The sequence below is a fragment of the Topomyia yanbarensis genome, chromosome 3, assembly GCF_030247195.1.
Source record: "Topomyia yanbarensis strain Yona2022 chromosome 3, ASM3024719v1, whole genome shotgun sequence".
Lineage (NCBI taxonomy): Eukaryota > Metazoa > Arthropoda > Insecta > Diptera > Culicidae > Topomyia > Topomyia yanbarensis.
Window position 1 is genome coordinate 310,216,331 of NC_080672.1, and position 23,164 is coordinate 310,239,494.

A 23,164-nucleotide genomic window follows, 5' to 3' on the forward strand; every position below is an offset into this window, starting at 1 on the left:
CCCTCTCCTACTACGTAAAAAATTCCAAGAATTTTTTTTTTCTTCGGTGAAAATATGTGGCGTAACGATCTAGCTAACTCCCCCTCCCTCCTATGTCACAACATGCCACAACTTGTCTGGCTCCCTCCCCCGCCTAAAAGCGTTACGTAATTTATGAGTGGTCCCTAAAACGCGTGGAGCTAACGCAACTTCCACGCGGTGGGTACCTACGAACAAACGGGTAGTGATAGAGCCGCGAGTAAGCCGTGCTGGCCACAGACGATGACTTTGATGCACTGATGACCATGGGTAAGGAAATATTTACATCTTCCAAAGTTATTAATGTTTTGCAATATTCGAACAACCATTTCGTAGCAAGTGAGTTATTTTTAGTATGTGATTTTACGTTCCGTGAAAAACTGTTTGAAATATGAGAGAAAAGCGGAACATAATTTTTGGGCTTTCGAAAAGTAGTAATCAAAAATGGAAACAAAATTTTCAATGAAGATTTTTTTATTTTTATAAAGACTTCCATAGCAGTATCGCTTCAATAGTTGTTATCGTATCTTGTTTTAAACTGTTATTTTAAAGATTACTTGTTATTATCCATAATCATTGTTTTTTTATACAAATTCAGTACTGTTTTGGTTCCTACAGGCTAATGATGCTTCCTAGTGTAATTATTTGCAGGTGTGTGTTATTTCTCTTCAGCTTGTAGTGTAAAAATCTCGTCTGTACACCGGTTCCGTTTCGCTTTCGTTTCGCCCGATTTCAAGCGATGCGTAGTGAAGCCAAAATTTAGATCGCATTTCCGACCTCCTCCTCCCCCTCAGTCATTCCATCCTACAGCAAGAGTACTTTCACAAAGCTTTTTTTTTTGCCGGCAGCTGCCGGATTCACAATCGGTGCCTTGCCGGCAAAGAAAAGGAAGAATTTAAGATGATAACTAAAACAAAAACAACATTTGTCACGCCAAAAGTTTGCTAAAACTAGTCAGAGCTGGGTTCCACTAAGTTTAATCAGTCAATGCTCTTCTCTCACAGGATAATGTGGTTTTCTTAACAAGCAATTTCTTGTTGTGTGGTTTCTTCAATTGTTCGGGATTTTTGGTTTTATCTTCCAATAAAAAATGAAAATCGGTTGGTCGCAAGAAAAACATAATTGCCAATAATAGTGATTGCAACTGGATTGTTGGAACAGGAGTAACGAAACTTAGGAGTTAGAAATCAGTCATCGTTCGTTATAACAAGCGACAAACAACTTGGAAAGAAACCGTCAAAATGTTCAACATTTTACTTTTCTTAAACAGCGGTTCTTACTTGTTACCTTCAAACATTTGTTTAATTTTTTTTATCGTAAATAAAAGAGTTTATATTCACATTATTTCCATAGAAAATTTCTTATTTATTACGTTTCTTTTTTCTCTCCAATGTACACAGTACACAAGTGTTTTTTTTTCTCTCGTTATGTTACAACATACAAACAAAACTAATAAGGATAACAAATATCATTTTGCCTTGTGAGCCTCGGAAAGGAAAAAACCGTGAAAAACTAATGGGTTGATTGGGTTTTGGGATCGTGTATTTTTTTAAGGTGAGAATACCTACTCGGCTCTCCTTCCCCGAGGGTTATTGCATCACATAGCAAAGTCAACAAATAAGCAAAATTGAAGAGTGTGTGTGTTTGTGGCTTCTGCTCAAAAGACCTACGAACTAGGTGTAGGTTATTTATCTTTAAAACTATGGTTCTATTTGTGCTATCTTTTTTGCCGTCTTCCTCATACAATGTATCAGACGACGAACATTTTAAACGGGGTATTTAATGTTGGTTTCCGTACTCTAATTCGGGTTGGTTTAGGGGAAAAAACTGAAGCTCTGGTTGCTACTCTACGCATCTCTGTTCGGTTGCGAGGGCGTCTTTTGTTGCTCAATAAAACTGCCCCGATAACGCTTATGCTTAGATTGGATAAGTGGTTAGATTGTTTGCTTGTTTTATAGTCATTGCATCGTATCCTCACTGTGTTCTGTTGTTGTTTTTCTTCTTCTATGTTTTGTTTGGCCACCGTATGTAAATTGTTCCTTCACTTGGGTCGTTTATATGCGTTTGTTTCCAATTCACTATTGATTCGACCTTTTTTTCTTTACTTTAAAATATCTGTTTTTTTTTTGTTTGTTTGCTTTGTTAATCTTAATACAATTGTTGCTCTAAATGTACTGGGATATCCTTAGATCTGAGATTAAGAGTTAAACGTTTGTTCGAAAAACCTGCAAATAATGTAGATTTTTCTAGTTCTTCCCTTGTTTCTGGAAAAAAGCACCGATCTTCAGCTAACTTTAAATATTGTTATGATTTATTCAGTTGTTTGTTCAATTTTTGTATCATTTTTTTTTTCATCTCATTTTAACCTTAGTCACATTAATAATAATAATAATAATAACTTCTATTTGTTTGCAGTGTAAATGTACAAATCCTAGGTCCTGTGCTCTTCGGCGCCGAAAGCAACATCAAACCCGGGCGTGGAAATTCGTCATTTTTCTTTCCGCGAGCACGCAGTACAGGCAACCCTCGCTTACTCGACACCCGATCCGACACTCGCCGGATCGAACGGGTTCGATGGGAGATCTGACAAAAATTTTGCGGCTGTCGGGTTCGAATTTAACGGTAGCAGAGTAAGCAAAGGGTTTGCCGTTAAATATTTTTCATTCTTTTGGACAGCCGTTTTTTTTTGGGGGAGGGGGGGGGGGTATTTTAAACAGCGAGTGTGTTGTGCGTAGTGTTCGGGGTGTTTTGTAATCTAACGTTGCAATTTTTAGAGTGCGAGGTATCGTGTCAAAATCGATCCATGTAATGTTTTACAATAATGATTATCATCAATCATGCAAGTTAAACACGGATGCAACCCGGGCCCCGTGGTGGTGGAGGAACGCTACGTGGGAAGCTGAGCTGCAAGCAACCGGGCGGGTCATAGGTGGTGGATAATGCTTAATCGCGATAGCAACTAGTTGTGATTCGCGACCCGAACCAGCAGCGGGGGCTGACTGCGGGTGTGGTAGGACGAGGTAGTGGGCCCTATACGTCCTAGGCCTAAATACCACATGCCCTAAAGCAGCCCTGACAAGGCGAGTCAGCGCCGCCTTTAAATAAGCGCTTAGCCCAAATCCCTCTCCTCCCATTATCCTTCCTTCCTTCCTTCCTTCTGCGGCTGTTCGCCCATCTAAATATGGAAGCTGTTCTTCAATGTCAGCTTCTTTCACCGAACAGCCTAGATAAGCCGTGTAGTGTCGGTAGTGGTTGTTTCAACCGGCTAAGAATAACACTACGGACTACCTGTTTCAGTGGTAAAAATCTACCAAACAGGGAACCCCAATTCCATAGTGTCATGCGACCCGTGCTATGGGTAAAATTGTTGAGGGGGTTTAAAACATTCTCAATGGCGAACGGAGCCTGGGAAAAGTCGGGCGAACTCCCCAGTATGCTGCATTACGCAGCGGAACGTTCACTCTACACACCGATTTTTTTCACCGATGATCCACTTAATTTTGCCGAATTTTTGTTGGCTGGGGGTTTGCAGAGACTCTCGGCTGATGGTACTTCGGTGAAGTTTTGTTGAGTTTCGATTATCAAATTTCGATGTGTACAGATGAACCTGCCCAGAGGCCGTGTGGTATCCGGCCTAGAATTGAGCCACTGGAGTCCTGCTGCCATGTCGTAGGAGGCGACTGAAAGTAGGAGACCCTAAGTCAAGGTGTAGTTCCGTGCCGAGGACTTAATGATTGGAGGGTCTAAAATATGCCAGTCGCGCACGGAGCATTTTGGGTTTTGCCCTTGCTGTGTTATGCGAATCTCTGACACAGTGGACCATTATTTTCTTCGCAAATCGTGGGAATCAAATGATCATGTCCCATTTAAACCTGATATGGCTCGCTAAATGCGTTAACATCCCAACTCGCTTGGTGTCCTCTAGTTGTTGTGCAATTTGTGTTGGAGATGAAATGTACAGTTCTCTAATCAAAAATGGTTAGAATAGCACAAGTCAATCTCCAACATAAACGTACAGCAACTATGAATTTATCTCGACTCATGCAGGAAGGTAAAGCTTCCATAGCATTGGTTCAAGAACCGTATTTCCATAAAGGAAACTTCTATTTTGGAAAGTTACTTAACACTGCCTTCATTGCTTACAACAAGACAGGCATGACTAACCCACGTGAAATGCCTCGTGCTTGCATTCTTGCAAATAAGGCTATTGACGCGTGTCTCATATCGGAGCTCACAACTCGCGATATCTGTGTTGTCACAGTTACATTGACTGTCGAAAACGTAGACAAAAAATATATATATTGTTCAGCATACCTACCGCATAACGAATCATCTCCTTCTGATGATTTCAAAAGCGTTGTATCATATTGTAGCAGAAATGGGCTTCCGCTCATTATCGGCAGTGATGCGAATGCTCATCACATCATTTGGGGCAGCTCAGACATCAATCTGAGAGGCTCTGAACTGATGGAGTACATAAGTAGTACAAATCTCCATATTCTGAATGTGGGAAACCGACCAACTTTTGCGAGGTCTGGGAGGGAGGAGGTGTTAGACATAACACTTTGCTCTGATAGAATTTTGCATGAACTGGGAAATTGGCAGGTTCCAAATGAAACTGAACCGTCTCTATCCGATCATAAATATATATTTTTCGAGCATTTTGATGTCACCTTCAATGTGGTGACCTATCGTAATCCTAAATCTACAAACTGGGACCTCTTTTTGGAAAACTTGGCGACTAAATTTCATGGATATTTTCCAACAATTAGTCAACTAGACGACTTAGATGACGTCGTGGATACGACAAACTCATTCATATTAGCATCCTACGAAGAAGCTTGTCCACTTCGTACTGTTAAATCGACTAGGGGAACCCCTTGGTGGAGGGCTGACCTTGAAAGAATGAAGAAAGTTATGAGAAGAGCTTGGAATCGGCGTCAGCGTGATGACTCCAGGGCTTTCAGGTCAGCTCGTAGTGCATATAAGAAATGTCTTAGATCTGCAGAACGGGTTGGCTGGCAAAGCCTATGCACTAATGTCTCTAGTCTGAACGAGGCTAGCAGATTAAATAAAATTCTCTCCAAATCGAATGATTTTCAGATGAACTCCTTGAAAACCAGAGATGGTGTTTATGTGACGGACGAAAAAGATGTTCTTAATTGTCTCTTCGACACACACTTTCCAGGCTGTATCGATCCGGAGTTGATCAACGTTCACAGATCTCATTCTGGTGATTCGGACTCGTGGGCGTTAGCACGCACATTGGTTTCCACTGAATCGGTCAAGTGGGCAGTTGACAGCTTTGCTCCATACAAATCACCCGGAAAAGATGGGATACTTCCCGTGCTACTGCAAAAGGGATTTGATATTCTTAAACATGTCTTGAAAAAGATTTTGCTTTCCAGTCTTGCTACCGGGTATATCCCGAAAGCATGGCGAGAAATAACTGTTAGATTTATTCCCAAAGGGGGGCGCTCAAGCTATGAAGAAGCCAAGAGTTTTAGGCCAATCAGCTTAAGTTCTTTTCTTCTGAAAGCTTTGGAACGGATAATCGATCATCACATCAGGAACGTTAGTTTAGTTGAATATCCACTGCACAAAATGCAACATGCATATCAGTGTGGGAAATCCACGATCACTCTGCTTCACGATGTTGTTTACAACATTGAGAAAGCCTTCTCGCTCAAGCAATCTAGCTTGGGTGTATTCCTAGATATTGAGGGTGCTTTTGACAATGTGTCCTTCCAGTCTATTCTGGAAGCGACGCGCGGTCATGGGATACCTGCATGTATCTCAGGTTGGATAAACGCAATGCTTAGTAACCGCATGCTTTGCTCGTCACTGCGACAGGCTGAGATACGGAAGTTGAGTATTTGCGGTTGTCCTCAGGGCGGCGTTCTGTCACCTTTGTTATGGAACTTAGTAGCTGACGGCTTGTTGAAGAAACTCAATGAGCTTGGATTTCCAACCTACGGGTTTGCTGACGATTACCAAATACTAATTACTGGATTTTGCATCGGAACAATCTTTGACTTGATGCAACAGGCATTAAGAGCTGTCGAACAGTGGTGTCGACAAGTTAAACTATCAGTTAACCCAAGCAAAACTTCAATGGTTCTTTTCACGAAGAAGCGAATAACAACCGGGGTTCGTCCCTTGCAGTTCTTTGATTCTGAGCTACTGTGTGCGGATCAAGTCAAATACGTTGGAGTCATATTGGATTCCAAACTGAATTGGTCTGCTCACATTGAGTTCAGAGTCAAGAAAGCGTGCATGGCCTTCGGGCAGTGCAGACGAACTTTTGGAAAGACCTGGGGTCTCAAACCTAAATACATCTATTGGATTTACACGACAATTGTACGTCCAATACTGTCATACGGATGCCTTGTGTGGTGGCAGAGGGGAGAGGTGGTGACAGTCCAGTCAAAGCTAAACCATCTGCAAAGAATGGCGCTCATGGCGTTGACTGGTGCTTTCACCACGACTCCGACTGCTGCTCTTGAGGCACTTCTAAATATCAAACCATTACACATACACTTAAAACAAGAAGCACTATCATGTGCATACAGACTGCAGGTTACTGGGCTTTGGAACAGTAATCATGTTGATCTTGCTACCAGTCATATACGATTGTGGTCACAAATGGTTACATGGGGTGAAGATATTCTTGCTCCCAGCGATATTACACTCACTTGTAGTTTTCCTTACAGGACATTCCATGTGAAGATTCCCTCTCGAGAGGAGTGGTTGTCTGGCTTTATGGAAAGACAACAACAAACGCAAGTAGTCTGTTACACTGATGGTTCTCTGATGGAGGGACGTGCTGGTGCTGGTGTCTACTGTCGTGAAATGAGATTGGAACAATCTCACTCACTAGGTAGATATTGTACTGTATTCCAAGCAGAAATCTTTGCGATTATGTGCGGGGTGCAATCGGCCCTTCAACTGAGTTTGTCCGGCAGAGTTATAAACTTCTGCTCCGATAGTCAGGCTGCAATCAAGGCCCTTAGCTCAGACAAATCCCGGTCCAAGCTAGTGATCGCGTGCCGAACCCAAATCGAAGAACTAAGCATTGTCAACACTATCTACCTTGTCTGGGTGCCCGGACATTGCGGTATTACTGGAAATGAATGGGCTGACGAATTGGCCAGGGCAGGTTCAGCGATTGACTTCGTTGGTCCTGAGCCCGCCCTGCCAATTTCGACAAGTTGGATAAGGGAAAAAATACGGTGTTGGGCTTTGTCCGAGCACCGCAATTATTGGAGAAATCTACAAACGTGTCGCCAAACAAAGGCGTTTCTAGAACAACCATGCCCAGTGGTTTCGAAAAATCTCTTACATTTTTCGAAGCTCCACTGCGGCATGCTGACCAGGGCTTTAACCGGCCACTGCAAACTCAATTATCACATGGCAACTATTCAGCGCGCTGAGTCTTTTTCATGTGATCTTTGTGAATCCGACTACGGAACCTCATATCATCTGATATGCAACTGTCCAGCGCTAGCGCAATTGCGATTTCGAGTCTTCAGCCGTCCTTATATAGACGAAACCATGTTTGGTCGACTGAAACTCAGAGACATACTAAAGTTTCTTATCCAATGTGGTAAAGAGCTTTAGGATTATTCGCAGGCAAGTTGAACTACTTGTGAGTTTAACTTACCTGTTGTTTATTTTTGTTTTGTGCTGTTATTTTTCCCACCCTTCCAATTCTACTTCCCCACTCCTCCTTGTCCTTTCCTTCCACTCAGGAAATGATGAAAACACACGGCAAGGCACAAATCCCCGACTATGTACGGGGAACGTGCCATTTGAGCCAATATATTCTGATTCCTGATTCCTGAACGTTGCAATTTTTAGAGTGCGAGGTATCGTGTCAAAATCGATCCATGTAATGTTTTACAATAATGATTATCATCAATCATGCAAGTTAAACACGGATGCTATAATCACTGATTGTAAAAACTGTATCATTTTTTGAATCAATATCGCGTCTATAAAATATATCCGATGTAATACTGAGATTGTACGCAAAATAAAATGTTTAATCAACTATAGCGGTTCCAAGCCAGAAAAGAGCCTCTTTCGAAAATAAACAGGTATATTTTTTACTTAACTTATCCTCAAACGTTTGGTAAACAATATATCTGTAAATTTTCGTTCCCAATCGTTTTGAATATTTTTTAATGTTTTCGTGCATGTTCTGATTGAACTTCTCCTAACTGTCTTTTTTCTCATTATCCTTCTTCAACATACTAAATTTACCAATATATGACAAATAATTCAAAAGTTAAACTTTGGGATGATTATATCCGATTTAACCTATTGTTGTAAGTCTGGCCGGGTCACACTTACAGTCGCATTAAACGAACGACAGCTAGCCGACTTTCGATCTAGTGTTCATTGTCTAGAGACCAAAGAAAAAACATCGTATTTATTCTTGCCATCATGAGAAAAGTTGACGAAAAGGCTCTGCTGCGGTCCAACGCTACGGTCGTTGACTTCAAATTTTGTTCAATATGACCAAGTTTTCGTGAAGTGGAATATCTTCTGAAGGTGAAACTGGAATATAGGCCTTTATCTTCAGTATAATCATCTCCGCAATGTAGTATTGATATCATTCAACACGTTAGCCCAAGCTGAACATTTCTTCTTGCAGAACAACTTAACTTAAATGTGATAGAAAGTGACAATGTTGGAATTAAGATCCTCATCTATACAGAAAGTTGTAAAATGCATATTGCAATACGAAGAAGTAGAATCCGTTACACCTGATACGCGGAGAAACTTATTCTAGGGTATTCCTAACAGTGTTCTTGTGGTGTGGATGCGAGTCGAAAAACGTATTCCCTCCAACTTGACTATAAAACTCAAAACTCATGGCAATCACCTACGCGCAAGTACTGCAATCAGACAGCTCATCACCTTGCACGGAAGATGCAGAGGAAAATATATGTCAACCAATTGCCAACACATATACAGAAAACCAATTCAAAACAGAACATTTCAACACCAATACCGGAACCACAAACGGTTGCCAAATTTGTGGCAGCTGTTCAGGCCATAATAACAACTACAAAAGCAACATCCAGCACCTCAAAATCAACTGAAAGTAGCATCGGCATGGAAGTTAATAACAATGACGACCAGTTTACACTGGTCACCCGTAAATGCAAGAAGCAGAGAAGAACATCTGATTGCAGTCACCAAGACAGATTTAACGTTGATGACCTTTACATGAGAGACAGGAGAGAAATAAATGACTCCTATAACGCTGTAAGCGAGCAGACAAACGTTTCCTCTCCACGAATGAAGGGCTTCGCGCGCAGTAGAAAGTTGCGTGTACGAGATCCAACAGATAAATAATAATATTTGATTTTATTTTTATTTCTTACATATTATAAATATATCAAAGAAAGCTACCGCTATGAGCCGTGCAAATTTTTCAACTGCTTGAATTATTGCAACGCACACGAAAAACACGAAAAATGTTGATTTTTCAGGCGAAAACGTGTGCAGAAAAATATCGATCGTCTGATTGAAATCTTTCCTATTCTCTACTATCCGGTCATTTCAGCATTTGTACTCAACAACTACATCTAAAACAAATCCTCGGGAGCTTTAATGCATCTGTTTTCCGCTCTCGAACTGTGAGCGTAAAGCTCCCAAATGGTTCGTTAGTGTTCAACCAATCTCATACTTGCATAATATAATATCGAACTTCATTGATATACGTCCTTGGGCACCCAGTGAAGAGATAACTTGAGTAACACATACCAACGCGTCCCAGGGCTTCGTAGAGCAAATTTGAACGGAGCCAAATACAAACAAAACGTTTTTAGCATGTGAGTGTGGGCCATCAATTTATTTTTTCAAAAGCGTTGCGCTCTCTCCAAACTGAAAAAAAGCGAAAAGCTTCATGTTCAAAAAGGATCGCTTTTCGTGTGAGCGACTATGAGCGCAAAAATAGAAAATAGGGGTGCGCTTTTCTGGGTGTGCATTTCGATTTTTCTTAGCGCCTCTGACTAGACCTAAAGTGTTTTAAACCGTCGCACAGTGTTTTTCTTTCTTTAAAAAAAACGTGCAAATTTTTTTTAGGCGATAACGGACAAGAGTACACCTAAAATGTCTTCTGGGATGTTTTCGACAATCCAAGACCTACATTTTGGTGGTATAGTCACAGTGATTAATCCCCTTTGAAGTGAGATATTTGTTATAATTTTTTTAAAGTATTCAAAACAAGATGCAGTCTTCAGAAATGTCGAAGAACTTGTTTCGCGAACATGTTTACTGAAGACCAAAAATCTCTATCTCTCTCTGTCTCCTGTGGCTTAGAAGCTTTTGAGTAATTTATACAAAAATTTGCGAAAATTAAAGAGTAATAACTTTTGAACGGGCAAAACTGGTCAGCCAGCTCTAGTTCCAGTGAGAAGTGCTACATCAACCATATAAAACTAAATGTATTGTACTTGTCTCTCGTTGTCTCCAGTAGAGAAATATATTATTTGAAAACACTCTTGTCTTTCAAAAAACATGCAATATCTTCGAAAATACTCGAGATAGAAAAAGTTAACCGTTAATGAAAATTGTGTATTTTGATAATTGGGGGACTTCATAGAATATATAAAACGCGTAGGAATGATAATTGAAAAGATATTTTAAGAATTATTTTTGGGTGTCATCCAAACATAATTAGCTATAACTTCTAAAGCATTTAAAAGAGATAGTGTGTTCAGGAAAGATATTCGTGAAAGCAATCTCAACAAGTTTTCTAAAGACGTTAGATCATTTCTACTACTAAATGATATTTTTAATTGAATTAGCTCCCTTTTAGGGGGATCAATCACTCAACACGTAGCAGCGAATGACAGACCTTGCTATTTTTTGATAAGTACCCCGAAAACTCTATTGGCGTAAATTCAGCTGTTTTAACGTAGACAACCAATTACTATTTGAAGCACTATATTTGTCAAAATGTGCAGAATTACTTTGAATACGACATCAGCCAATGTTGTAATGTAGAAAGCTGTCCATTTTGATCATTGGAACCTTTTTACTGAACATATCCAACTTTTCAGGATAATATTTAGAATGTAATATAAATGATTTGGGGTCATAAACATATAGAAAACATTAAAGATGAAGACTTTGTGTCTTCAGCAAAGTTCTTGGCAAAAGTTTGCGCGAAAGCATTGCAAATATCATAATCTTAGTATATGCACTTGTAAGAAGGTTGATAAGTATATCTTAAATTTAGGGAAAATAAGGGTGGAGTCTGGTGTCCGACAATTTAAATGTCAGCATTGTTCGAGGGAGCTTAATCTTCCATCGAACGCTTGGTCGGCAATAGCAGCAGCAGCAGCAGGCAGTTGTTTTTAAATCCTACATTGCAGGTTGCATTTGAACAGCGCAATAGTAGGTATGTATTGAAAAATTGCACTCCGTGACGGTCAGCTAAATGGAGCAGTTGTATCGCTCCCAGCCGAGTGTTTTGAGCTTTGGGAATCACGATGAAACTTGCATCCGTATCTAAGCGTCTGGTTTTACTTCCGCTTGCTGTTGGGGGGGGGGGGGGTGCGGACATTTGCTTTATTTACTCGATCCGTCAGAAAAGATATTAAATCGCGGCTATCGAATGTTGTTGTTGATTGTTGTAATGTCGAGTTCTAATTAGCTCGATTCTTGTCTTAACCCCTTTTAGTCTCAACTTTGTATATGATTCTTTACATATATTATGAAGTTCGTATTTTTTGCTACTCTCAGCTACGGTGTACGAATGGTGAATATGTATTCAACCCTCCCCCTAGCTTCTTTAGTTTCTTTTCGGCCAAGGTACTGTCAGATGAACTACGTTCTTCGGATGCATGTTAGAGTAATACACGCAAAAATGTTTCTAGTCTTCACTTACAATATTTTTTTTTCAGTCAGCAGTTAGGTATTGTACCTATGTTGTGAACTTTGTCAGTTACGTCGCAGTAGTTTGACAAAAATCAAAATGTAATCGTTCTTAAAAAATCCATCTGGTAAATAGGGGAGTCAAATCAACAGTTTACTTTCTCATCTCGCCCAAATGATAAGCCGGTCCGCTTTCAGTAATGCAGGACATCAATACTTATTGTTACTTATCCACTGCTCAAAGAGTACTGTATTATTGCCCCTGGCTGCGCAGTGAAATGAGCAAGCAACAGAAGATAGCGATAATTACTACTGAAGAATAAAATTACGATTGACTTTTAACAAAGTTATATTAGACCTACAGTGTAAGAAGTAAGACAGTTGCTAAAGGTGAAAATGGTGCTCAAGCTGGCGGAAGTGACTTTCACATTGTGCAACTATATTCCACACAATGTGTCCTGATAACGTTCAGAAGTTTTGTCCGGTCAGAAACTCTTCATTGTTAGGAATAATATGCAAGACGGTGGTCAATATGATAACGTTTAAACTAAGATTCCCGTATAAAAGATTGCGTAACTTTTTTCATACTTGACCGATATTAAGTAAATTTTGCCCAGTTTCTCTTCAGAACGTATTGTTTACAATACGCTCAGTTGTGCCAACGGCAGTATGATTCCTGTTGCAAAGGAAGAAAATCATCAAACCGTACGTGAAAGGATTTTGTTAAACCACATGTAAAATCCTGGGTTGTCGGCATCGTGCCTTGGGGAAACTTACGAATAAACATCATATATGTTTCGTCTTATGAATATACATCATATACGTCTCTTAGGTCCTCCGAAGGTTTAGGGAACAGCTGACAGTTGCTGACAAGCCAGGATCTGCACGTAAACTAGGACCAGCTCGCCGAAAAAAAAATCAAGAATGCGCTGAATCCGAACGTTTTGACGAGCGACTTGTCCGAAAACCTTGATGTTGCACAAAGTTTCGACCAGAGAACCAAGAAACGATGCTAAAATGCGCACCCGGAAACTACATGACGCTATATACGAAATACCGATGCTGCATCTTTGATGGTGAGACCTCCAGCATATGAATATTTCATGATTAAACGCGAGTGTGTTGTAAATTTCGGTTTCAAATAGAAAAATCTGTCGAAATTCTCTTAGAAGCATCTGATTCGGCAGGCCATGTGCACTTGTGGTAAACGTTGTTAACTATTCGTGATCAAAGGAAACACAAACGGTGAGATTTACAAAACTCTAAAATTGTTTTTGCAAAACCGTGCAGGAGTGGTAATCCTGCGGGTTTGGAACCGAAAGCCATGAACCCACCAAACTTTCTTAAAATTGATTCGATCGAAATGTATTGGGTAATGTTGAAGTGCGAAGTTCGGAAGTTTAAAAGAGAGCAAAGACGAAAAGGCAAATATGAGAAATTGGGAAAAAACGTGCCGGAGACAACTGGATAGGTTCTGATAGAAGGCAATAATCGTCGTGATCAAAAATCGAAGAACGGCTACAAATCTGGTACCGCGTAATAGTTCACACTGTATTAAGAAAAATCATGTCGATACTCAGACAAGTGACACTCCCAATGGGAAGTTCGTGAGGTGAACCGAGAATTCCGGAAATACCGACCCATTTTTGATACTGGACTACCGGTACTGATTGAAAATAAGCACTGTTATTTGCGGTACTATGCAGAACTTTTCAGGAAGACGAATTTAACGTTTCAGTATAGAGACCATTTCCAAGACATCGTTCAGAAAGGCAGTAAAAGTTTTACTTAGAATCGTGTGGCTTGTGCTTTGTTGGCCAGTGGAAGAGATAGTAACCGACGAGAATCCCTGGTGTAAAAAAGGAGAAGCATACAAACTAAACTATTGCATTAGACCGCTGTAAGTGAATTGTGGTCGAGATTATAATTTACAACGAGAGAACGACGCCTAAAAAATTAAAAAAGTTACCTCTTAAACAAAAAATAGAAATTTATTGAACATTTTTTTCGACAAAGCAAAAGTGGCAGTTCTTTTGCAAGTTTTACATTAATTCCCAAAGTGGTGGGTTTCTTTAAAAAAGTGAAGCTAAAAATATTATGTGCAACTCGAGGCCTTTCTGTGGTCATGCGGCTGGGGTACGAACAATCTTAGTGAAGATCATGTATCCAGCCCCGTCGGGATCTTTGGTCGCATGATGACAGGGAAGAGGGAATCCGGGGTACTGCCTGCCGCCTACGCTAGGACAGGCTTATTATCAAAACGCCAGAATGAAGCAACATGAACACGAGCAATCTTGGTTAGGTGATCGCCCGAGGAACCCGAGCAAACGAAAAGTTCATAATTCCTCAATGCGTTTGGTCCAAATTCACCTCCACTTCGTGATGTTTTGGTAGTATTTGAAATGGGTTCAACCTTTGAAAACACCGACACCATGGTCCGGAAGATGCCATTTAAAAACCATTTCATGGTGTTTTGATAGTTACGAAATTTGGCGCGGCCGTATTCATGGGATTTTTATAGGGTTGTATAGTGTTTGAACCCATGAGGATTTGTTGGGGAGAGCACCCGATTTACTACTTGTCTTAGTATGACGCACAATGCAAACGATTAGATACAAGAAGACAGTCGCTCACCTTCACAGGACCATAAATACGTATTAGGTGGACGACGAAGATCAGTAAATTCGTGATTCGCTTGCTATTTTTGGACAGCGATCCGGATGTTTGATGATGCGTATTCAGAGTTTGTCGGAGGTCGGAATCAGAACGCAGTGATCGCAAGACATAGAACGATCATTCGCAACAGTATTCTCACTAAGAGCGGAAATCGGTCTGATTCAGCAGGAGGTGCAGATAGAGAGCTGAGCACAAAGAACAGTAGAGAAAGCGATGTGTCGAGGTTAAGCTCAGCAAGCTTGAGCGCGTTATTCGCCAGTGAATCTGTAGCGTTGGTGGAAGAACCTGCAGCTTAAGTCCCATAATTTCCAAAAGATTCACCGCTTGAACTGTCCTAATGTCGCGCACGAAGAACTTGCTGTATTCTCAAAACGCGACCGACACACTTCATGAACAGCAGCTTTTTGCCAATGCACCTGGAACTTGTTCAGACCCTGGAAGCTCTGCAGCTGATACTGCTCTGTAGTAGAGTGGCGATCACAACCCGCCGGAACAATACCGAGAAAGGAGAGCACATTCTTGACGGCGGAGGCTGGAGAATCGGCTCTCGAACAAATGTGTCGCTATTTGAAGGCTGACCACGTTCGAAGACGGCAAAAACGATTAATTCAGTTACTTAGCGTCGCAAGCTGCGAGCTCACCGGTAGATAGTGGAGCTCGCCATACTCATACAGCAATTGAGTGTAACACTAACTTCGCGAGTCGATAACAAAATCGAATATTCAGTGATAACAAGCGAGCATTCTATGACCAAATCAACAGCGAGAAGCCCGATTTCAGTGAAGGTCTACGGGATATCAGCGAAGTCCAGAGCTTCCCAAGGAGGCAATACGTCTAGCTCTTCAAAGTACGTGCGAATTACCTGCTTCTCAAATCTGTACAAGACCCTGAGAAGCATCATCACTTCATAACTCGGGCCCATTAAGAACAGCATAGAATAGAGTAGCAGAACGATTGCAATAAAAATGCTCAATGCTGCGAATTAATCTATTACGTGACAGTCTAGAACGCTCCGAATCTTGTGTGGTGTATTCCAAAGCCATTCCTTCCCCTTTTGTTTGGGGCCGAACCTCCTCAGTAGGGCACTCAATCGTAATGATGCATACCTTCTACATGTACTACTTCTACGCTGACGCCACGTTTGACCTAGAGAAATGCCTGCTGTCAAGGTGATAGGTCGACACAGGTGCTCACGATATTGACGAAGTTGAGAGGAAGCGAGATATGGTTCATAGAAATTCGTACAAGTATCTCGGATTCCAGCACAAGTATCACCGGAATTCGCATCACCGAATAACTTAATAGAGCTCCGAGGTAAGTTCTTGAGCGGAGTGAACACTGTCTTAAAGTCTTCCATGAACGCGGGAAATAAGCTCAAAGCAATCAAGGCGTTGACCGACAGTTTCGGCGTCATTAAATGGAGTCGCACTGACCTGGAGGGTCTTGAGAGAACATTGAAAGAAGCGTTTAAACAATGCGTCATACCCAGTCGGCGCTTCAGAGGTTCGCATTGTCACAGGATGACGGAAAACACGGTATAGTCGACATGCGGGCACTATGCGAAGTGCAGTTATGACGGCTGTGAAAAATTCTGTGGATGCGCCAATTGGTATGGGGCATATCAAGCAGGACAATTGATTTATCGCTCTACTGGACAACAACTTGGCCACGCCGGCTAAAATACCAGGTATCGCCCATTGGTCGTAGAATTGATTAATATGTGAAGGTTAGGGAGGTTCGAAGAATTGTTTCTGTGGTGCATACGACGATTGGAGTTGTTCCACGGAAGCTGTTGGAGGCGCAGAATGATATGAAATTAGAGAACAAGCTGGCTGCAGTCCAGAATTTGGAGATCACATGCGCGATAATCCGAGAGATTTCAGGACAGGAGGATAATCCTGTTCCAGACTAGCTGAGGGATTTGTTTGTTCCAAATTGGGGGAAGGATTCATTGAAGCTATTATTAATTTATTACAAATTTATATTTTATGCTTCACATTCAATTGGACTGCATAGTTTTAAGCTGATACCAATTGACCTGTCAATTTCATTTACGTATGCATAAAAAGTCAAACTTCAAGCCACTTTGCAATTCAATCCACACTCTCCAATCTTTGGTTGCCTTTGGTAGACAGGCCCAACGAGAGAGGGGTCAGGGTGGGCAACTATCCTGGGGTCCGGGTCTGTTTTGGGGGCCCGCATTTTTAACTGAATTTAATTTATTTTAATTTAATTGTTGAAGTTTATTGTTTCTGTTGGCACTGCAAATATACCACAATCAACTACGTTCCAATCGTTCCAATGGTTTTCTGAAGTACGTGAACGTAACCCTATTAGATTCATTTAACAGTGCAATTGAACCGTTCATTTATCGCAAGGGTTTTTTTAAAAGTTTTCGTCAAAAAAGTTTGAATACTCACAGTACAGTATGAAGTTGTATACAATTTAACATATTCTTAGCTAACTGTTACTAATAAAAGTTGGATATTTTCGGAATGGGGTTGATGAGTAGATGACGAAAATCAATGTATGAAGCCATTTTGAAAACCAAGATGGCATATGCCAGTTATGATATCTGTATGACCTAAAATATTGACATTTTCGAAATAAGATAATCATAGAGTAGATATAGATAAAGTGATTTGTGATGCGGATGATATGATTATAGAAAACTTTTCTCAATCAGAAGACACTATCTTGGCCTCCAAAAGGGCATCGCTCATTTACTCATCAAACCCGCTTAAAAATACCCTCATAGTTTATACAGAAATTATTCGAAATAGCTCCAAGCGCCCATCTCTATCATCTACTCGTCAAGCCCGTTCTCGAAATTCCCAAATTGTTAGGGTTATCGAGATTATTGTTCAATCGGAAGTCTCCATCCTGGATTTCAAAAAGGTACCAAATATCCATTTTCATCATGTACTTGTCAAGTCCGTTTCGGAAATAAAAATATTGTTAGGGTTATCGATAATGTTGCTCAACCAATGAATTTTAGAAAGAATGTAAAGCGAACTTTTTTACGATCTAAATCCCAAAAAACGAACACTTTTTTTCGAACTAATTCAATTTACGAACCCATGGCTTGGTTCGTAAATGGAGGTTCCATTGTACACATTTGATGAAGAAAATAGGGGAATTTAACTGGACACTTTTCTACCCATTAGTTTTCGCCAAAAGTTGAAACTCTTTCTCTCACAACTCAGTCGTTTTAACAGCAGACTTCGCTGGAGGATCCCAGTCATCGCATTCGTAATGTTTTTCCTCTGAATGTTAGCGCAAATGTAACAACTGATTCCAAAACCGGTATTCAGAAACCGGTAAAGAAAATACGTTCAGGTCATAATGACAAGTGCAATAGCTGCATCCAGTACCTCAAAATCAACAGCATGTACCAACAACAAGAAACAAGGCAGCATCAGTGGTCCGAAATTTCACATTTAGTTGCTTATTTCTGATTAATTTGCTGAAAACAATATTCAGTTTCAACGCAACCCTCATTCATTCACTTCCAATCTGACTGAAATTTTATGAAGAATCGAATGGTTGAGTGCAGAGGAAATATAAATTCATTCGCCAACCAAAGCATTCATTTGTTATTATGTGGACAGTTTGAAGGCAGAACTTCTTTTGCATTTTCGAGCATAACTGAACTGCGTAATCTATATCTGGTGCACTTTTGCTTGATAATCCCTGTCAGAGCTAGCATAGAAACAAGGGTCAGCTTCGGACATGAATGCTTTGTACCGAAAAAGCGAAAGACGAGGGAAACAAACCGAACATCGCGGCGGGCATGAATTGAATTTTGTTTCTCTTTCAAGCTCACGCAGGGATGTCAATTTTTCTATGCTCTGATTCTGTGCAGCATTAACGATGGTAGCATTAACGTGAGTCAAGGAAGCATGAACAATTGAATTGTGTCAAATAAACAATTTTCATAAAAAAATAGTTTAATGAAACGGTTGCATCCGTATAATTTTTCTAATCGATATTGAAATAAGAAGTCATATATGGTAAAACCCGTCAGTACTTAAAACCCCGGGGCCCGACGCGGCTCTCGACGGCCCTGCCTACAGAGTGGCGGCGAGAAGGTGAGCTGAAGCTGGAACTGACATTAGGACGCGATAAACCTACTTGCAGCAAATCAAAGTGACCATGTCACAGAATAAACCAAGTAGAACTGAGTAGGCAGTTTACTACTTCTCGACAAGCTTGCAATTCGGGTGCTAAAACCAACTGTCAAAATTCACTTTTAGCCAAAATTCCAGATAAACTGTTACTCCACCGTCACTGCTGTTGATCAAAGTGAAATCTGTCAGTTGGTTTTCACTGAGACAGGCTCGTTTTGATTTGCTGCAAGCAGGTTATGTTAGTTTCAGCTCTAGGTCAGTGCCTCGCCGCTTGCCTGTATACATAAACTCTAACAAACAAAATATTTAAGTTCGCATAAGTGTGTAGTTGTGATTAAATTTCGACAAAACCGATTGATTTCTGTTTGAACCGGTTTTATGCAGACATAATTAAGAAACTGCAAACAAAAATTTTTTCATCGGGAGTCCTGTTGCACACCCAAAGAATTAAAATGCCTGAGTTACAGAGTTTTCCCAAAAACAAAACCCCTCGCACGAACTTCCGTAAACTTTGCTTCCGGTTATAACTTCAACCACCCGGAACACACTCGCACACACCATCTCATAGCCTACGTGAGCCTTCCTATCGACTAACTACAAAATAATAACAAACAAAAAATAAACATATCTAACGTTTTTTTTTTGGAAAACTGATTGCCGAACAATGTTCCTACCACGACCTTTTCGTTCTGATTTTCTATCTGTTAATAAGGAAAAATATCAGTCTGTTGCGTTCGTATGTATTATTAGTCACATCCCTCTCTCAGCAGTGGCGCTTTCTTCGCTCGGCCCTCAACTGTATAATTGTATGTACAAGTACCCTAATGCGTATACCCACTAAACCGTGGACCGACGAACGGTCAACGAACGATTTAAAACACAAACACAAAAATGAGCTAATCCTAATAACTACAAGCCACCGAATACTTCTCGTATTAAAACTGCCAGGTGGTGGTGATGATGATGATGGTGGTATTGGTGTCGGCAAATTTCGCACTCTCTGCCATTGCACTATTCTCCTATATTTACAGAGCTGGCTGGCAAAATTTACCCACACACACACACCGCTTTGATTTTTCTTATTTCGTCTTCTAAACGTTTGATTTTGTTTCAAGTTTCAAGAAAAATGACAAACTTCAGTAGGATTACGCTGTTCTGATTTCTTCACCGTGTAACTAGTAAATTTTAAGAACACTTAACAATATTTCTTCTGCCTCCTAAACTGATTTGCTTCGGCTCGATAATAATAGTAAAAAATAAATATATAAATTTATGCTTCTCTTAGCGATTAAATGTGTATGTGTTTGTGTAATTTTTTCTCTTCTCTGTGTGTTCGTGTGGAAGTGTCACCTTAAAGCTAGTATTCACAGTTGTTTAATGCTTAAATCTAACGCGCACAACAAAGATCATTTGCTTGCAAAAAAAAGTAGATTTAGGGCTTAGCCAATCACTCGAATCACACTGTCCAGGCGTCGGGCTGGGGGTGGCCCCGGACCCATCACCTGAAGCTACGTGCACTCAATGATCATCGGTTGACTGGATTCGATCACACTGGGTCGGCTGGTCGGTTCGGAACCGTTGCTGGTGCTACTGTTCCCGGTAGGACTGGGCGTGATGGTGGTGTTGGTGGCATTGCTAGCGGGTACAGATTGGCCATGGTGCAGAACTTGCTGCGGAGGCGGTGGTGGGGGTGGTCCCTGTGCAGCACTCAGATAGGTATATTGACCACCCCCAGCATTGATGATGTTGCCGTTTATGTGGCTGGGGTTGTTGTTGTTGTTGTTGGTGGTGGTGTTGCTACTACTGCTAACGGTTGACGGGTGTTGAACTTTTCCAACTTTCTGGATGATCGCATCCGACCCAGGGTGACCTGGGAACATATGTCCCGGATGTATTGGCGGTTGTCCTGGTAGGGACTGTGGTTGTAACCCGTGCAATGGCGGGGAACCGTGACCGACCATGTGCCGCAGCTGAGGAGATCCTATTGCTGCTGGATGATTCATGTGCTGCAAGTCGTAATACTCTCGTGGTTCACTCTCCGGTTGATCTTTGTCTAAAAACAGAACATGTTCGTTAAACCCCTTGATTTGAATTTCAACTTGTACTAACTTACCCATACACTCGGAGGTAGCAGCAGCGGCCAGCGCCAGCTCCTCCTCCAGATTATTTGGCTTACAGCTCGTCGTCTTCCAGTGAGTCCGGAGGCCCGAAGCGCTGATGTACTTCTTGTCACAACCTTGACACACGTATGGCCGGTCGTTCGTGTGCAACCGCTTGTGCAGCTTCAGATGTACAAATTGGGTGAACTTTTGAGGGCACAGGTCACACGCATACGGCTTTTGGCCACTGTGGAGCCTGAGATGTGTCTTCAGATTGGACGTGGACGAAAATCGCTTCTTGCAGATATCACATTGGTGCGGTTTTTCGCCAGTGTGTACCAGATGGTGTTTTTGCAGGTGGGCAAGTTGGGTGAACGATTTGGTACAGACGTTGCACTTGAAGGGTCGCTCACCTGAGTGTGTGCGGAGGTGGACCTTCAGATTGGACAGTTGGCCGAAGGTTTTGCTGCAGACATTGCACTCGTAGTGCATTTTACCGTCTCGTTTCCGTAGCGGATACGGTAGACTTCGGTAGCCTCGCGATCCTGGACTTCCGGGACTCATTGGGCTACCGCTTCGCGAGTAAGAACCACCATCCGGACTGAGACTACTGGGCGGAGAACATCGACCGGGTGACATGTGGGTTAGCGGCGGTAGGGGTTGCATCAGAGGATGGCCTAACGGAAGTTGTCCCTTGGCTTGCAGTTGCACATAGCCACTCGGCGATGGGATTGTGTGCGTTGTCAGTCTCTCGTAGTGGCCACCGTTTAGGGGAGGCGAATAAGTCGAGCTGGAAGCGCTGTTGATCACCGTTCCACTCGGCGATGGGTAGCTGTAATTGTAACTGTGCACTGCCGGATCATACGGACCTGGCGAAGGAATCTGCTGCTGCGATCGATGCTCGGAGCTGTAAATGATTGTGGGTGACTGAGATTCGCGGTGATCAACACTTATAAGCTTAGCTTCCTGTATCGGCTGATGAACGTTATCTCCCGGTTCCATGGGGGTTTGGGAACTGGAATCGGGGCTGCAAGCCGTTCCATAGCGATGGGACTTCTTATACGAGTACGCCATCTCAGTGGGGGAAGTTGGAGGTGGTGTTGCATTCGGTTGTCTCCGGAGGGGATCATCCACCGGGGTTCGGTTACCGGTAAGTATCGTTTCAAGAATACTGGAACTCGGCGGAGTGTATCGAATGAAGGACGCTGAGGGGCTTGTTGTTTCCGGTTCATAGTAAGCTTTAGTCAGTGGTACCACCGTTTCGGGAACCGTTTCCAACACAATCACCGTACTGGTAGCGGGCTTCACTTCCCTCGTCGCAACAATCTCTTCCTCTTCAGCAGCCTCCTCCTTCACACCGGGCTGCTTGAAGTTCTTGTTGTTTTTAAACTCATACTTTAATGGCATTTTCATCTTGACCTTCCGGTATTCATTCTTATCACAATTTTCCACTTTCAAGCTTGCTTCCTTCGGTTCGATCGCCTTTTTCGAACAATCCAACACATAGTTATGTTCACTTTCGCTGTCACTGGAATCCTCCGGTGGAGTAAATCCATCCTCGTGGTATCCGTTGCTGTGATAACCTTCGTCTGATCTGACCGAGCCATCATTTGGCGTTAACTGATGTTCGTAGTGGGCTTCCTTCCCGTTCTGGGAAATTGGCGAGTCCGCATCCGGTCCTTTCACTGTTCGCAGAGGCAGTGGACTTTGTTCTCGAATGACGATCCTGATTGGTGATCGATCATGCGCTTCGGTTGTGGTTCTCGTCTCTCGGAGCACAGTCTGATGAATCTGGTGCTTAGAAGGAGGAACTACCACTGTCGGCGTTACTGTCGTCGACGTAGCTGCCGGTGGCGAAGGACTTGGCGTCGGAGCCGTACGAATAGCCGGTAGGTATAGACCCATCACGTGCTTCACGTGGTTGTAGGCAACCTCCGACGGGACGGGCGCTTTGGTGATCGTTGCGTACGTTTTTCTCAACGTTTCCTCTCGACAGATGGAGTAAGTTGCCCGTTCCGGATCGATATCGTAGCCGAGTCGCTTCGCAAAGTCACGGCAGTACCACACCATCAGCTCCTCGTTGGGCATAATATCACGGATCGTGTAGAAGTAGATGTGCTCCTGGTGCTGACAGGCGACCAGATTCATCACGGAGAAGCTGTACGCCGATCCGACATACCGCATCCAGTTGGACTGTGCCGGATCCGACCCGTCCAGGTAGTAGAAGTCACTATCTTTGAATATCTGTTGGAAAATAGGGGAAAAATGCGGATAGCGTGGTTAGTTGTTGCGATCCTTGATTCGCTGAGTCGGTGGAAGATCAGCTGAAGATCCGATAGATAGATA

The 23,164-nt window shown here is 42.0% G+C and overlaps 1 protein-coding gene across 6 annotated transcripts in view; it reads right to left on the reverse strand.

Annotated features, from left to right (window-relative positions):
* Positions 1 to 7,702: 7,702 nt before the first annotated feature.
* The window catches only part of LOC131692200 (PR domain zinc finger protein 1), a 228,265-nt gene continuing 212,803 nt past the window's right edge, over positions 7,703 to 23,164 (reverse strand). For all 6 annotated transcript variants that reach the window (XM_058979115.1, XM_058979112.1, XM_058979113.1 and 3 more), the window contains 2 exons: positions 20,833 to 23,062; positions 7,703 to 20,772 (listed from right to left, as the gene is read on the reverse strand). In XM_058979115.1, the coding sequence (XP_058835098.1) occupies positions 20,228 to 20,772; positions 20,833 to 23,062 (2,775 nt within the window). In that variant the 3' untranslated portion in view covers positions 7,703 to 20,227. The remainder of the gene's footprint in view (positions 20,773 to 20,832; positions 23,063 to 23,164) is intronic.